Raw genomic sequence first — 17,862 nt, forward strand, 5'->3', positions numbered from 1 at the left:
TCAGGCCCCAGATGGCCACAGGCTCCCTAGTCAGAGGAGTCAGAGGTCCAGGCTGGAAGGCAGGACCTTTATTTATTCCACAAATATTTATCGAGGGTCCGCTATGTGCCAAGCACTGGTCTACCTGATGGGTGTATACGATTGTTCCAAAGAAACAAAGACTCCCACCCTTGAGGAGCTTATGTTCAATAAGAAGGAAAACATAAACAATACATACAGGTAGTAAGTGACTTATATAATACAGTTGGAGGTGATAAGTATGACGGAAAAAATAAATGGTAGGGGGATCAGGAGAGCTGGGGGTGCAGGTCGTGGTATTAAAGGTGGACCTCACAGGGAGGGAGACACGGAAACAAAGAGATCAGTCATATGGATACCAGGAAACGGTGTTCCTGGCAGAGAGAAGAGCCAGTGCAAATGCCGCATGGCAGAGGCCAGCGTGGCTGGGACACAGCATATGAGGCGGAGCAGGTCAGAGTAACAGGGGCCAGACTGTACAGAACCGTCTGACTCCACCATATGCCTCTGAGCTGGGCAGCCATTGGAGTTTTGAGCAGAGGAGAGATCAGATTTAAGTTCTAACAGAATTACTCCAGCTGTTGGGTTGAAAATAGGTTGAATGGCATAGGGAGAGCTCTCTATAAGAAGGGCTTGTAGGAGGTCGCCGGAAAAACGTGGGAAGAAATAATAGTGGTTGGGACCAGGCAGTAGCGTGGAGGTGGTGAGATGCAGACAGAGTCTGGCTGTACTTGGAATTCACTAGCGGACTGGATGCAGGACCAAGAAAAGAAGAGCCAAGAATGACTCTAACCAAGGCTCTGAGCTGAGCAACAAGAAGAACAGAACTGCCATTTCTGGAGACTGTGAAGGCCAAGGGTGGAGTCTGGCTCAGGGGAAGATCAGAGGTGGACATCTAAGTTGGAGACTCTGTGCAGAGAGCGAAGTGGAGATGGTGAGCAGGCAGCCCATGGCAGAGCTGGAGACAGCTCCTCTGCTGAGACTCAAGACACTCACTACAGCAAAACTAAAATGCAGGTGGTGGGAGAGAGGGGCTCAAACTGAGGCCAGAATGTCCAAAGGGAAGAACGAGTTACCTTCCAGAGAGCTGGGGGACTGGAAGACTAGAGAGCAATAGGTGTTGCCACCCCATGTGAACCGAGACCCGTTTAGTTCTCAGAAGTCTTATCAGACTCTGAGTCTCTCTGACCCAGAATGCCTCCCTCAGGACACTCTCTGCTGCATGAAACCAGGAAAGTTCACCCTATAACTCAGCAAGAGCCCTTGCCGGGCACGCTCACAGACTCCGCCTTCACAAAACCCTCAGCCAGAGGCATTGCTAGCTCCATTCACAGAAGGGACTTGCCCAGTGCTTCTGAGTCAGTACAAAGTGTTGGGGTCAGAGCTGGGCCTTCAGCCAAGTCCAAGGCCTTGCTCTATGCCAAGGCCTTTCCTGTGAGCAGCACCAGATTCCTGGCCTGAGCCTTGGACAGGTGAAGATGCTTAATAGTTGAAGATCCTGCTCTAGGGCGCCTCTAGCTTCAGTATCAACCCAAGGAGGTAAAGAGCTAATGAGGTACCACACAGGAACTCTTCGACTCCTTGGAAACACTGGCCTTGGGCAGTGAAAGTACCAGTTGCTTCTTTTACTTATTTAAGGGATTAAAGGAAAAGCCCTGAAAGCAAATGAGTTCACAGAAATAGAGGAGAGCAGCCCATGCTCACCCACTTCACTTGACTCACTTACCCTACTCCGTATTCAGGTTGCAGGGACTTCCTTTCTCTGGCCGGATTATTTCTTTAGGATCAGTTCCTGGGGTGGGATTTCTGGGCCCAGAGGTCAGAATCCCTTTTTTTGGGTCTTAATAATCGTTACCATATTGCTTTGCAGAAAAGATTGTCCCCATTTAACTTTTCACTTAATACTAGTGATTAAGTCTGCATTTTTTTCTTACAAATCTATTCACTATTCCTTTACTTATTTAGTGGGTACAGCATGATTAATTTACATTCCTTTGAAAGCCAGGTTAGAACATTTTTGGAAATGCTTGCTGTCTCAGTGTTTTAAAATTTGCTTGACTGTGAACTATTCATGCATAGCCTTTGCCCGTTTATCACTGGGTCTTTAATCAACAAATACTACCTACATGGGCAAGGTGCCTGAGACCACTGCTTTGCAGGAACTTTCTAAGTGCCACAGCAATGAACATCTTTGTTATCACATCAAATTCAGATTTTCCCCTGGTCTGCCTGCCTATTGACTATTTTTTTACTTTTTGCACATTAAGTTTTAAAAAATGTTTATAAGTCAGATCTGTGCCACGTTTCCCCTCTGAGATTTTTTCCATCAGAGATTTTAAAGTTTAGAAAGTCACCACTCCATTATCTGACCAATACTTAATTCTATTATTTACATTTTTATTTTAATTTCTTTCATCCAGTGTTTCTGGGTAAAAAATATTTTATAAACACTTACATAGAATGTAATCTGCAAAACAAAAAACTCCCCCCAAACAAAAAACTCATTTCAAAGAGGTATAGGAAAACCCAGTTGAAAAAAGTTAATTAGGCTTCCTTACTGGAGGACTCCTCAGACTTGAATGTGCTAATGAGTCTTGTGGATCACCAAGATTTGGGAGGATCAGCATGGTAAGTATAAAACATTTCCCAAACTCTGGGACTATGGAGCCCTTTCTTCACAAAGCACCTCTCAAAGCTAGTGTTCTATGGTCACACTTTGGAAAATGTTGCTTTAACCCAACTTTAAATCAAACCCACACTGTAAGCTCCATGAGAATGAGGACTTTTGTCTGTCTCATTCCCTCAACATACAGTAGATGCTCACTAAATATTAGCTGAGTAAACCAATGTGTGCATGTACAAGTAAATAAGTGCATGCACAACTACACAAAGCAAGCCTAGTACAACGACCCTTAGCTATACACAATCCAAGATGCGGGGAGGGGCGGTGCTCTGTGTAGCTCACGGCTACATCTCCAGGTCCTGAATATGCCCAGGCATTCAATGAACACGTGAATAGATGAATGAATAAAAGAATAAGTCACTTGTCCAACCCAGCTCCTGACTTCAGTCCCTAACACCCTTCCTTTTAGGGAACAGAAAGAGTATCTCACCTGGGTAAGAGTAACAACACTTGATCATGATGCCAGGCAGCTCCAGGCACCAGCAACTGGGCTCAGAGGCCCAGGGCCTCAGAAGTGCCCCTTTAGAGACATAAAGGCCCTCATGAAGTTCATAGATGAGTTTACATGCCAGTGTCAGAAGCTCAGCACATCCAGTCTGGCCAAGAAAGGCACGCACCCTAGGGAGGCGAGGGACCAGATTTCTTTGACACCGTCCAGACTAGTTGAGTGAAACTTCAAATCCTTCCCTTAAAGACAAGTGGAACTGAGCCAGAGCCTGCCATGGAAACATCCTCAGAGTGGCCCTGTGGGCAGAGCCTTGCAGCCTAAGAAACTGAGTGACCTGAGCCTTTGAGGGCAAAGTGGGTCTCTTAGCAGCCCAAATGACTCTCCTCCCTGGATAAATACACCTGCCATGCACACGGCCATCCTGAAGCCAATGTCCAGTCCTTCCTCTTACCTTATACCCATCACTCAGCTGGGCTAGCACAAAACTTTCAAGAGCAACCTCTGTCGCACGGGAACCTAAGTTAGAATAAGGTTCCTAAGTAAAGTTCTCTGACAGGTCCGTGGCTTGGATGTGTGCAGCAAATGGGTGCAAGCAGTTGTCAGTACAGTCTGTTCCTTATAGCTGAGGGCACCCTGACCCTCAGCCAGCAATGCCCAGCACCTAGAGCAGAAAAGTACCGTGAGTTTTCAAGGAAGAGCCCCCCAAAGCCTGGCTGCAGAGCATGGGTGATATTTTCCAAATATTACCCCCAGGTAATATTTCCTCTGAGAGTACCCAGCACAGCCCCAGAGAGCTCCCATGTCACCACAAGGGCAAGGCCCGCCAGTTCAGGAAAGGCCAACCCCTTCAACCAACCCCTGTGTTTGAGGTTTGAGCAGCTTCCATGGCAAAGAAGAGAGGAAACAATGAGCTTTATAAAGAACCATATTTATTTCCATGTACAGCATCAAATACCATAAATAAAGCTAAACATTTTTCGCTGTGTGCAAAATACAGGGTTCCACGTGGCACTGTAAGGACTACCAAAGGTCACAAACATGCATGGTGACAAGGTGGGGGAGGCTAGCTAAGGAGGAGGCTGGGGGGAGGAGGGCACTCTTTGGTTGACATTCTATAAAGGGGAGAGACTCTGCAAGAGAAGATAAGACAAGAACCGTGACTTCGTCCTGGCTGGGATCTGCACCAACAAGGGAGCAAAATGCAGCATGCAGGGCTGTGCAGAGAGGTCAGCATGGCTCTGGGCCGCATGCAGGACACCACCACCTGCAGCCCGGGACTGCGAGGCCTGCCTTCAACAGCCCCACCGGACTAGGTGTGGTGTTTCTCTTTAAAAGCAATGTGAGTGTGCTGCTGCTCCAGGCAGAGTCAGCAGGGGGATGTGTTCTGAGCAGAGCTTGGGGGCATTGAAAGGGGGCTGCTCTCCAAGGCACCCTTGGCCTGTGACGATGACTGCTCTAGCTGAAGCTTCTGTATCCTCTGGGGCTTTATGAGCCTAGAGAGACCAGAAGAGTCAAAGCAAAACCCTGGGAGGGAAAGTATAGGCTGCAGGGGAGGAAAGCTTCACTAGAAAAATTGTGATTGTGTGTTTAAAATAGAGAGTCTGGGCCAAGCTTGTGATGAAGCCTGGGAGAAATTTTTTTTTTTTTAAATCCTTCCAAAAAGAGTCACCTATGGTGTGGATTGATAACATTGATAATCTTTATATTAGAAAGCAACTGAAGAAGATGCTTGTATGCATATGCTTTTTCAGAGGCTGAGAGATGAAAGAGTTCTTTTCAAAGGTGAAGGGCCCTCTCTATGGCACAGTCTCATATTCCAGGTTAATCCTCCCAGGAAGGTAAGTGGCTTTGTAAGTGCAACCAGAAAAGCATGCATGCAGGCCGTGGAGTATAGAGAGGAGGTGGGCCATGCACCTGGAGTGGACTGGGCAGCCGGCTCAGAGGGATGGAATCAGAAACGCTTTCGAGCTGAACACCACCCCACATTGTTCACCAACCATGCCACCGAATGAATGAGTCCATTAGTAGGCAAGACGCTCGCAGTTAGCACAACCAAGGCCACGGCGGGGGCAGTGGGGGAGACGGGGCGCAGAAAGCAGGTCAGGGGTTAGTACCACTCTCTGAAAATTGGCAAGAAAACCAGTCACCTCAGAGCAGAAGTGTGTCAGCCAAGAAGTGGGTGCAGCACTGGAAGGCTGAAATGGACTGATGGCCACAGTGTAAGGTTTGGAGAGAGAGAGAGACAGAAGAGAGAATTTAGTTGGGGGGACAAGGAAATTGATGGACAATACGAAAAGGTACAGGAGTTGAAAATGAGGCAACCATTAAAAAAAAGAGCAACTCCCCCAAACAAGTTATGGCTTGCTTAAGACAGATGAACCTTTCTGGAAGTGAGCAGTGACTTATCTGCAAGGGTGGATCCGTGCAATTGGAAATAATCCCGCGTCTCCACCGCCCCCCACATCCTCTCTTCCCCGATTTTACTCTAGTATCCCACATTTGTTCTTAAATACATTATGGAGGTTTAGAAACATCCCGCTCCCAGGACTTACTTTTGTGTTTTGGTGCTGCCCCACCAGGAAGGTTCAACGTCTCAGAACAAACATCTCAGGCTTCTGACAGGCACGCCCTGTCTCACCAGAGTAATTCAAACCAGTCTCCTTATGGCCAGAAGTGACATTCTCAGAGATCCTAACTCTAGCTTCATGGAGCATCCCACAAAGCATCTCATCCTGCCCTGAGCTGACGGGAATAACAATGACACAGCTGTGATGTGTTTACATCATGACTTTCAGAATCAAACATGAAACAAATCAAAGGCTCCTCCCACCAGAGAACACTAAAATATCAGCAAAAATTTGGAAAAACACAATGCAAGTCATAGGATGAGAACAGTTCCAACAAAGACAGAGGCACCAGTTCCCACGGACTTGGCCGCAGTCATGCCCCTGATTTACCCAAGGACTCAGGGAAGTGTTTATATTATAGAAATGCCTCCCTGCTTCTTCCCACCCTGGAGAACTTGGCATCTCAAAGCCCTTAAGAGTTCTGGCTCCTAACCCACCAGACTCCATCCTTTCTTAATCTAGAGGATCTTTCTAGTGTAACAGGCAGGGCCCAGCAACTCTAGATACACTGAACTCTGTGGAAGGTCTTTCTCTATTAGCCATCTCCACTGTTCAGCCAGACCCAGCAGCCGCGCATGTCCAGGCAGAGTGGAGCTGGGAAGACTGAGGCCTCCTCCAGATGCCCAGAATGAAGAATGTAGGTGGGCCCAAGGCCCGTTTTGCCCTTAATAAGGTATATTTCTTATGCATAAGTCAATAACAGCCTCCACTCCCAGCCTCCTCTGCTAGTCAAGACACGGGAGCTTCCCTCTGGATCAGATGCATTCCTCAGTTGGGACAATTCAATAATCAATGGTTTCTGACCGTTTGACCAAATATGCATGGCAGCCGATTGGCTAAGAAGCCAGAATGCCTGCTAGCCATGCTCACGGGGGAGGTCACGCTTTCCAGAAATAATACTGTCAGGTGCTAATAAATACCCTTCATCCCAAAGGACATGGCCTGAGAGGGCAGTTTCCTCCCTCAGCCTGACTGTTATGGACCCTGAATGGCCTTGGCTCAGACTGCAACCTGGATTGGGGACCTCAAAAGGAGGGCTTGAAAGGCCACCAGCTGACACGACTCCTCTTCAGGATTGCATCAGTTTGATGGAGTTCTGAGTGGCCAGGGGCCAATGGGCTTTGGCTGCCATGCTCATTAGTGGGAAGGGAAAACGTATGTCTGTAGCAATTTACTTGAAATCCTGTGGTTCTACATAATTTGGCTGCAATTTGGTACTGGGGTCAGGGGCATCTTGAAGCTACTATTTTACATCAGAACAAGGGAGCAAAATAGTCCTTCTCCCTGGGAGGACAGGTAACAGGCAACTACATGTTGCCATATCCTTCTGTATTTAATTCTCTTTCGTCCTTTCTGTTTTGTTTTTTTTCCTTCTAAATTACTATGCTTTCATGTTGCAACAATTGTCCTGTGTTGACAAGTGGTATCCAGGCACAAAATCAGAAGGCACTGTCAGGAGATTGCATGCTCGCTCCAAAGTATTCACGTTACAGCGAGCGGCTATTTCAAGACCACAGCGTGGAAGGGGTTTTTGTAATACCAGTTATAAACCTCAAACCCGTGTTTAAAAAAACTGACACTCATAGAAAAAAAAAAAAAATGCTTTCTCTTGGCTTATTAAACGTTGAAAATTGAAATGTAAACCTAGAAGTATGGCTCGCTTTGGTATAAAAGTACAAAGCTATTTAAAAAAACATCCTTCATGTCATGGTGGCCTGAAGCAGATGTTCACCGTGACCAGGCTAGGTGCAGGTGGCCGACGGGAAATTCTTTGGCTTTGCGCTAACTGGTTCAAGGGCGTGGGGCTCCCTGGCCAGCGCCTGAGCTGGCCAAACACGCCGCCATCTACGCGGGAAATGTTACGGTACTGTGGGGCTGGGCTTCAGTGCAGCTTGGCCGGGACGCGTCTGAGCAGCCAGTCGCGGATGCTCTGGAGGGACTCCTCCGACTCCCGGTACATGGAAGCCAGGACCTCGGAGAACACCCAGAGCAGGGGCAGCCCGAGGCTCAGGAGCTCGTAGGTGTAGCAGTAGTTGTAAGCATTGTCCCTGATATGCAGGCTGGTGGCGCGTAGGAGTCCCTGAATCCAGTTAATCAGCCTCCGGGGAAGGTGAAGCAGGCCCCACGGCAGCCTGAGGGGCCAGCTTAGTGCCTTCCTAAAGAAGGAATTGGGGATACCTGGGGGGCTGCCTTCCGGCGTGGCGATGGCAGCGGCAGCGCAAGAACTTTCCGCGGGAGGGTCTCGCCTAGCGGCTTCTTGCTCTTTCCACATCCCCTCCTCCTGAGAAAGAGATCAAGATGAGGGTATTCAGTCCATAATGCTCAGAGAGGGCTCCTCCAGTGAAGCAGAGGAAGACTCAATAAAGAGAGGACTTGGCAGACCCTACAATTTCCAACCAGGACACCCTCCCCAAAATCTCAGCACCTCCTGTGCACTGCTGAAGGGGGCTGAACACAGGTGTAACTTTCCTGGGGTGGCGGTGGGAACTGATCACAGGGATCAGTTTCCTCTGGAGCCTTCAAAACATACATGCCCTTTGACTCAGCAATCTCATCCTCATGATTTATCCTAAGTAACAATTTGCAATATGGATAAAGATACAGGCACAAAGACATTCCCTGTAAAATGTTTATAAGGCAAAAATAGTAATGTCCAACAATATAGGATGCAAATAAATTATCAGTCATCTTTTACAAGTATCAAAGATTAGGCTCCAAAAGAATTCTTAATGGGAAACTGTTATACTGTTAGTGAAAAAAGAAGGCTATGAAACTGCAAGGTAGGATTCCAACTGGGTGAAAATATACAGCTGACCCTTGAACAATGTGGGTTTGAACCGCATGGGTCCACTTGAATGCAGATTTTTCAATAATGAATACTACACCTCTACCTAATCCATGGATGGTTGAATCTATGGATATGGAGGAACCATCAATATGAAAGATTGGCTTTAAATTATACATGAATTTTTGAACCTGCAGAGAGTCAAAGGCTCTAACTCCCACACTGTTCAAGGGTCAACTTTTTCATATGGGAAAAAGTCTACAAAGAAATGTTCCAAAATGTTAATTATGATTTTCTCAGGATAGAGTGATGGTGGGTTATTTCACTTTACTTGTTTATAGACTTTCAGTTACTTAGCCATTTTTCTACTGTGTGTGTGTGCCTGTGACCGCTCAGTCACTCAGCTGTATACAACTCTTTGCGACCCCATGGACTGTAGCCTGCCTGGCTCCTCTGTCTATGGGATATTTCAGGCAAGAATCCGGGAGTGGGTTACCATTTCCTCCTCCAAGGGATCTTTCCACCCCAGGGATTGAACCTGTGTCTCCTGCATTGACAGGCGGATTCTTTACCACTTAAGCCACCTGGGAAGCCCATATTACTTGTGAAATCAGAAAAAAGCTGAAGTTGTTGGTCTTGCTGGAGATGGGTGATTAATCAAGCCGTAAAGAAGATGCTGGCTAAGAGCTACCATGGGTGGGGGCAGGGAGGGTGCTATCACAACCCACTCGCAAATTAAACAGGCCAGTCACTTTCCCCAAGAGCCTGGGGAAAGGACTTGGAAACCACAGAGGGTTGGCCCTATACCAGGCATCCCTGCTCACAGTGCTCTGTGGCCACTGGGGCCCCAGGCCCTGGGGGCTACGTGGCTTTTGCATGGCTAAGCATTTAGCCCCATCCTTGGCACATAGGAAAGCTCTTCTGGGCTTCTCATGAGAAGCAGCAGTCATTGCTCTGGGAGCTGACCTCTGGAATAGCTCACATCCCAGAGGCCAGCTGAATAGACTGAGACACAGGGACCTTCCTGCCAGGGAGCAGAGACCTCTTCACCTGAGTCTCAAGCCCCCCAAAGGTAGAAACATTGGCCTAACCTGCAGGAACTCTTGACAACCTCCTCCTACCAGGGAACTTTCCCATTTCACCACCATTTTCAAGATAAAACTTACCTCTTTTTGTTGCTTCAACTCTGCCCGTCTCTTCCGTTGCTGGCTGTTGGTCTTACAGTGAATGAAATGAGGCTTGCAGAAAAACTTGCCTGTAAAAAGAAACACACAGACACTCAGAGGTTTTTCTCCTGTAAACCAGAGCCACAGCAGAGCCTGAGCCAAGTGCCTGCCACCATTTGGTCAGAGAAACACCACTAAGGGAAACAAGCCCAGGAAGGCGCAAACGTGAGAAACAGTTTCCGTCACTTGCCTGAAAGAAGAGGCGCTGAGAGGAGGCCACCAGCCGCAGCAACGGTGGTGGGGAACGGGGGAAACGCTCCCGGGAATGGGGCAGAAACCCTCAGATAATCCCTGAGGCCAAGTCTCTTCCCAAGGCCAGTTGCCAGGCAGCAAAATGGACAGCCTGGAATAGCAACTCTGTTTGCAGTTCCTCTTGCTTCTGGGACCCCTGGGGGTGGGAACAGCACTGAACAGATGGTGGCAGAAAAACCCAGTGAGCCACACACTGGGCCACAGGCCACTGCCCAGGATACTGGGTGCCTTCCAGAAAACCCTGCTTTGCGCCACTGTTACCGCAGTGACAACAGTGATGGGAATAATGATACAACAGTGAAGTCTTGAGTAGGACTCAATATACCAGGCACTATCTTAAATCCTTCCCATGAGGTAAATCAGTGATCACCTTATGAGCAAAGTACTATTATCCTCATTTTATAAATAAGGAAACTGAGGGACCCAGAGGTCAGGTAAGAGGTTATTTGCATGTGGCATACATATGCCATATGCTGGAAGTGGCATACTCTGGATGTAAGCCCAGGCAGTTAGTTTTAGGGTATGGAATCACAAGCTTTGTCATTATATGATAGCACAAACATCAAGTGCTGAAGGTTAGAAATGAATCACTCATTCCAATGAAAGCGACTCCTTCACTGATGACTCTGGTAGCCCACTCAGCAGAGGGCATGTTACAGTTATGGTCATTCCTACAATACATGCTTCATTCATAATAACATGAATATGACATCATTTATGGAACCCTCCTCTCCTTTTCACTGGGAAAGACCCTGATGCTGGGAAAGATGGAGGGCAGGAGGAGAAGGAGGCAACAGAGGATGAGATGGTCAAAGGCATCACTGACTCAATGGACATGAGTTTGAGCAAGCTCTGGGAGATGGTGAAGGACAGGGAAACCTGGCGTGCTGCAGTCCATGGGGTCTCAAAGAGTCGGACACGACTTAGCAACCGAATAACAACAAATTGAACCCCTATCACATGTCAGGTGTGGTGCCAAGCATGTGACATAAGTTACCAGGTTCGATTTTCTTGACCACACAGGGGCAACTGAAGGTGGTGAGACTGAGTGAGAAAATGTCCATAAAGCACGTGGCGCCTGGTAGGTGCTCCCTACGCATGTGCAGCCCCTATGCTGACAGCTCCCCTTTCCTCAGGACCCCTGCCCACCACAGGCAGCCTCTCCCCTTAGCAGGGGATCCCTGCTCCCTAAACTGCTTTTCTGATGATACCACTACTCTCTGGGAAGTGCTGGCTGTCCCAGAGCCTCCAGAGTCAGGAGCCCAGGCCAGAGACAAGTGCTGCCCTGGCCCCTGGAGGTTACCTTCGTCAACGTCGAAGGCGTAGGTGGCCAGGTGCAAGGTGGTGGCGCAGACGCTGCAGCGGAAACACTCCCGGTGGAAGAAGCGGCCCTCCGCGCTCAGCCGCTCCATGACGTACACGCGCTTCTTGCAGAAGTAACAGGTGTCGCTGCCACCCACATTCAGGGGAAACGTCTTCCGAACGGACTCCTGGCAGGCACAGGGCATCGGAAGAGAAGAACAGCGTGTTAGGGTGTACACTGCATCTTCAAACGCAAGGCTGGGCATGTAGAGATGCCAGCCTGCCTTGTGGGGCCTCACAGGCTATGTGCTGCATTTGTCACTGGGGGCACCGCTGCAAAGAGTGAGGGTGGGAAGGTACGCAGACCCCAGCCCTGCCAGGGCGGCATTGACTGTACTCCCAGGCAGGCTGCTGGACACTCTGGTTTCATAGTGGGAGTGACATTTCCTTGTCTGAAAGAGCAGGTGTCCCTCACAAACATGCCTGCCCAGGGATGCCATCTCCAGGAATCTGAGTCAGGGGTTAAGTGTTGCCTGGGTCTAGAGCGAGGTCACTGAAAGAATGTCTTAGCCATCCTTGTCCCCTTGCAGTGACACAAGTCAGGCAGGGAAGGCTCATGGCATGAAAACTGTTCAAGAGAACGCAGGAAAGGGGCATCAGGCTGCCAATCAACTTCTTCAATGCAAAAGGGGAGGGCGAGGCCCAGGGCAGGAGGGGCACCCCTGGGTGATTCCAGGGTAATGTGCCAAAAGGACACCGAAAGAGCTCAAACTGTGGTGGTGACAGTGAGCAGAGTCATCCAGAGAAGGAGGGAATTCAGAGGAAAGGGATGTTTTCCCCATTACTTCTTAATCCAGTCTATACTGGATGCTAAACATTGGTAGTGAGGGTTATCCATCTCTGTAGATGGCCTCCCCTGACTTTTCCCCTGAGTTCTCCAGAGCCCCAGCTAGCAGGGAAGATGCTCTGCTTTCTGAAATGACCCACAAGGGGGACGACTGAGGTTCGTCTACAAGGAAACACAGCCCCCCCACTAACCTCTGCTCTGACCCGGCCTGTTCTCAGCCCCTTGTCCCATGAGAAGGGGGCCAGGCCATCCTCTCCGCATCCCAGGCACACTCCCTGGGAGGCCAGAGGTGTTGTCTGTGGGTGAAGGTGGAAGGGTGTGCATCCTTACCAGGTCTGGAGAGGTGGCCTGAGTCTTAGGTCTGTGATCATTCAAGTACAGATTGACCAGAACTTCAGCTGCAGCCCCTATTCCGCTGGATACTTTCCCTACTGTCAGCTACCCAAGAGCAGAGATAAAGGAGACAGAGACAAAGGGAGAGGCCATTAGCTCCAAGAAGGAAAACACGAACGAGCTGGAGGTGGGAGAGGGCTCCACACACACATGCAAACAGCACCCGGCATCCCAGGAGAGGCCTCACTAGCCTGCAGCCGGCAGCAGGCACTCTGCAGATGGAGAAGAGAGAGATCAGCAGGGTGACTCACAACTACATGCGGTCTTCAGGAGTTCAGCTTGCTCAGTTCACAGTAGGGAGAATGAATCCTAGAGGCCTTAGGGATCTATCCAAGGCCACTTAGAAATCAGTGCAAGACCCAGGACTCTGCTAAGGTCTTCTGAGCCCCAGCTGGGGGACCTTCACACTAAGAAAACAAGCCAGCTGCACTGAAGCTGACCTTCCCAAGACTCCCCAAGCCAGCTGCACTGAAGCTGACCTTCCCAAGACTCCCCTCTCTAGAGGGCCCGGAGCGGCTACATGGGGAGACCTGTTCCCCATTTCCCCAGATCAGGAGGGTTACGACCGAGCTCTACCACTAACGGTTCTAAGATGGGACACAAAGCCCTCAACTTCTGAGCTCAGTGTCCTCATTTAGTGAAATGGGAATAAATGGTGCCTACCTCGTGGAGCTGTGGCAAGAATGAGAGAGCATGTGTGTGAATGCCGGGCACTTGGCAAGGCTGGGCCAAGATGAACTTGACTCCTCCCTCCCTCCTCCCTCTGAATTTGGCAGCCCCAGCCTCCCTTGCAGCCCCTGTGTCCCCTAGGGAGCTGTGGCTATGCCTGACCTCAGTTCTATCAGGTCAGGACTCAGACTACCTTGCCAATAAAGAGTGGCCGAAATGGGAATGGATGGTGGTCCCCACTGGGCAGGTGCAGGGAGCAGGACAGGGAACTCCAGGTGGCAGTGCCCAGGGCCCCAGAGCTGGTGCCAGGCAAGTCAGTTCCACATTGGCTCCAGAGATCACAGCATGATAGGTTGCGGGCACCTGTGCTCCCGAAGGCATGATGGTCTGTGCCTACCTGTGAATGCTTGGATCCCTACTGGTGTGTCATGGAGCTGGGGAAGGGGTGAGAGCTGACAATCCACGCAGATGTGGTACAATCACACATACACCCCCAGGCAAATCCCAGCTTATTCTTTCCCCACCAGCTCTGAAAGGCCAGCCCAGGAATATTGCTATCTCCTCTGTAGGGAGGCAAACATGCATGATATGAGGCCGTATCTGTAAACACAGTTCCTGATCCTAAGGCCTTGGAGGGAGGGAGGCTCCAGATGCTCCCCAGCCTCTGAATCCAGCTTCTGGGAGATGTGGCCACAGACTGCAGCAATGTAGGCTGCTGGTCCTCAGTCACAGGTTGATAGCCATCTTCACGGCAAGTAACAGTGACTTGAGTGGGGACAAAGGAAGGCCCTCAATCTAAACCCAATACCGCTCTTGGAAGGCCACACTGAATTCATGGTGAGAGCCCCAAAGATAAAGCAGAAGTTCAGGGGCAACAAAGCAAATGGCAGCAGGTGCCCACCGGTCCTGCCTCCTGGAAGCAGGGCCCACCCTCAGAACCTGAGGCCAACTCACTGGGCACCAACAAACGCACAGGTGCAAAAAGAGGATGAAGAGGGAAGGGCTGCCAAGCAGGCTGGGGCGAAAGACACGACCCAGCGGATGTCTGCCCGCTTCTCATTAAGGAAGCCCCAACACCAGCAGCTACTTGGATCAGTCGTGCCAGACCATGTGTGGGGCTCTCTGGGGAACTACGGAAGATGTGGCCGGCGGCCTTCTGGGGTGTCTGATCCCAGACAGACGGGACCCCCTCAGACTTCACAAAGCTCGCTCCTTCTTAGTCGCAGCAGCTGCCAGGCCGCTTACCCTCCCCACTCTCAAAACTGGCCCCATCTGGAAGAGATTAGGATTCTGCTTCTGAGCATACATGCTGCCATTTTCAAGATTTCACAAATGCCAAGAAACTTGGCTCCTGCTCCTAAGAGAGGTTCAGGTGCACTGGCTCTGGACAATAAGCCATTATTTGCCTGATGTTCCACCCCCTGCTGGGGCCTCCAACACAGGCCTCCTCGGATAGGAGCTGAGAATACCAAGTACTTCCTGGGTTTACAGCAAAATAAAGACAGAAGAGGTCAGATTTACCTCACTGCCCATACTCCCCTTGCGTGACTGTCTCTCCTGACCCCATGTGTGAACTGGCTCTGAGGCGCTCTCCCAGGAAGGCACCGTGTGATGCCAGATGCCCACGCACAATCACTGCCTCCCCTGAGTGAGCAGAGAGCGAGACTCTACTTTCTGGGGCTTTAAATACAAGTCCCTAATGAGACCTTATTAACTACTTAGCTAATAAGCACTTTGCGCTGCTGAGCTTCCATGCAATCCTGACTTAGGAACGATTATAAGAGCAAGCAGAGGGCCCTGGGGTGGCTGGGGGTGCCGCCAAAACATGTCTGTGCAGTCGTGGGCCTGCTTGGTTGTTCTATCAGCACAAGGGATCCAGGATGAAGATCAAGCCCTGTCGTTCCTTTCACTGTGGGCCCTTAGTCATAAAAGACTCCTTTCTCCCAGTTGCATCCACATGCCCACCTATGACAGCAGTTTTCCTAGGAATAATGAAATGAAGGCACCCTCAAGGAAAGCAACACTGGCGCTCCTATATGCCCTTCCCAAGTGTACCATGGAAACCATGCCAGGAACACCGAGAACAAGAGGTAGCCAGGACTTGCTGGAAGGACACCGCAGACCAGGTGATGGAGAACTCGTCTCAGGGATGAGAGGAGGCCGCCCCAAAGACCAGCGTGAAGGAGAACGCTGCCCGGGAGTCTCAGGTTATCTCCCATTTCCTGACGGTACGATGTCTTCCTGGCTCCAAGACAGTGCAGACCTGACCACCTGGACTCATGCTAACTCACTGCTCCTCAGATGGTCAGCGGTGAATGACTAGGTTTTGGTTTTTCTTTTTAAATCTCTAATCCATGGTGGCTTGATATTTCCGGATACAATGAAAATGAATTACTAGAAATAAGATCACACACTTGGATGTGTGGCTATGTTGAACTGCTCTACATGTGTCTAATGCTTCCTCTTACTTGCTGTGCTCCTTGGATCACAGACTAGTTCCTGCCGATGGAACACACTTTAAGTTGCGCTGTTCTAACCAATCTGGAAATGAATGGGTCCTGGGCATCCTGAAGAAGAAAAGAAACTCCACTCATGGAGAAACCTCCAGAAAACTCATTATGGTTTGACCTCAGAGTAAGAACCAGAAGCCAGAGGTTCTCAACAACGAAATTACTGCACTGAAAGGCAAAAGCACTTAGGCTCCTGGGGAGCTGGTCAAGAGGCAAGCTTACAATTCGGCTGGGAATACGTTTTCCAAATCCAAAGCTGGGCAATCAGATGACCTAGTCAGAAACGAACATGTCACAGTCACTGGTTTTTTAAGAAATGATAATTTTGGAGGGCCATGGGACTGCTTTTGCACCCTTTATGTATCTTTCAATATTTCTGTAATTTTTTAAGAACTGGGATATTTTTCACTAACAGGAACTGATCTGTGATCCAAGGAACACTGTAAGTGAGAGCATTAGACACTTATAGAGCAGTTCAACATAGCTACACATCCAAGTGTGTGATCATATTTCTAGTAATTCATTTTCACTGTATCTGGAAGAATCAGGCCACCATAGATTAGAGATTTAAAAAGAAAAACCAAAATACTATTTGGGGTATTTTTTTCCTCTTGGAAATTCTAGGTTTTTCCAGCTAATTAACTAGAACAAGCTGGAATGGTTGGACAATTCAGGTGGGCCATCACCTAACTTTAGGTTAATATCACATATATCATTTCCCTTCTGTGAACCTCAGCTTCCTCATCTGTAAAATGGGAGACCACTGCCATCCTCAAAGGGCTGTGAAAGAGTCATCAGAGAATCTGGGTGCACCTCACAGGGTGCTGGGTTCCCAAGAATTGCCTGGCAGATGGTTAATGAGTCCAAAGCACCGCCACTGATGCAGCTTTAATTTTCCCTGTTCTGGAACTTTTTTTCTCCTCTCCTGGGTGGCCTTCACACAAAGGAACTTGCAGTTGCTGTGTTCCCTCCTCGGCATGAGTAAGAATAATACAGCCCACCCAGATGAAGGCACTGGCTTCTCCCTCTTCTTCTCGAGTCAACTGAGATTCAAACATGATGACGTTAATGGTCGTCACAAGCACCATCACCAAGCATGTCCCTGTCTGGATGTTGGAACCTTTCTTACCCTGCTCCGAGCTGGGAGATGGGTCATCTCCACTCTGGTTTGCACTCCCTGATGTCATAACCCTGTCTTTCTCATCTCTACACTCCTGGCACATGACAGATGCTCTGAAGGAAGGAGGAAGCAGGCGCTTGGGTCTGTTTGTGTCCAGACAATGGTAACATCCCTCTTGGGCCTGGAACTCAGCCAAGAATACCAGGTGTCCAAGCTGTTCTTCTCCACCTGACCTGCCGTGAGGATCAGGAAACCCACATGGGTCAGGCAGGGCTGGAGAATCGAGTTTCCAGGACCTTGGAGCTGAGAGCTTGAGGGAAGGGGAGGTTTCGACATATAAGGCCAAGGGAAGTCTCCTGGGCAAATAGGAATATACTCCTCCCTGAGGAGTCCCTGGATGAGGAAAATCAGCCGACAGACTGGTGTGCCTGAGGCCTCAGCCATATGCTCAGGGCAAGGATTGAAACTGCCTTATTTGAGGGACTCCGGAAATGATACCTTCAGAGCTGAGATGCAGGCAGGCCTCAGGGGCTGTGACCTCCAAGTGGGCGCCAGTGTCCCCTGGTGCCAGGCGCTGAGCTGCACTGAACCCTCACAGCCTCGCGAGGTGGGTCTGATAATCCGCCTTCGCAGATGGGGCCACTGAGGTTCAGGGAGGCTCTAACTCACCTGAGGCCGCAATGTTCTTAAGTGGCTGGGTTGGAAATGGGAACCTGAAGGTGACTTCTTTGCCTTTAGAAAGAGAGGAATCAACATGCATTTTAGGTAAGTGAGCTTTCGTCCAGAATTCTTCTCCACTGGGGAAATAGCACAGTTATTGGATATTTGAGACTGGATATGTGCTAAGTCTTTGCATTATTCCAATCACCTTCAGGAGTAGCTGCTGCCACCTCCGTTCTGAAGGTTAGGAAACTCAGGTGCTGAGAGGTCTACGAATTCATCCAAAGCCACACTGCGAGTAAGCAAGTCATCTGGGAGCTGA

General features: G+C 49.5%; 1 protein-coding gene across 10 annotated transcripts in view; it reads right to left on the minus strand.

Annotated features, from left to right (window-relative positions):
- MICAL2 (microtubule associated monooxygenase, calponin and LIM domain containing 2) overlaps nucleotides 1-17,862 on the minus strand; it is a 240,721-nt gene that overhangs the window by 80,162 nt on the left and 142,697 nt on the right. For 2 of the 10 annotated variants that reach the window (XM_061440776.1, XM_061440779.1), the window contains 6 exons: nucleotides 17,550-17,612; nucleotides 12,519-12,626; nucleotides 11,343-11,529; nucleotides 9,728-9,816; nucleotides 7,955-8,057; nucleotides 4,057-5,354 (listed from right to left, as the gene is read on the minus strand). In XM_061440776.1, coding sequence (XP_061296760.1) covers nucleotides 5,314-5,354; nucleotides 7,955-8,057; nucleotides 9,728-9,816; nucleotides 11,343-11,529; nucleotides 12,519-12,626; nucleotides 17,550-17,612 — 591 coding nt within the window. In that variant the 3' untranslated portion in view covers nucleotides 4,057-5,313. Of the gene's footprint in view, nucleotides 1-4,056; nucleotides 8,058-9,727; nucleotides 9,817-11,342; nucleotides 11,530-12,518; nucleotides 12,627-17,549; nucleotides 17,613-17,862 lie in introns of those variants that run through there. The other 8 variants (XM_061440772.1, XM_061440771.1, XM_061440775.1 and 5 more) reach the window with 7 other exon arrangements.

This window comes from Bos javanicus, chromosome 15, assembly GCF_032452875.1.
Source record: "Bos javanicus breed banteng chromosome 15, ARS-OSU_banteng_1.0, whole genome shotgun sequence".
NCBI lineage: Eukaryota > Metazoa > Chordata > Mammalia > Artiodactyla > Bovidae > Bos > Bos javanicus.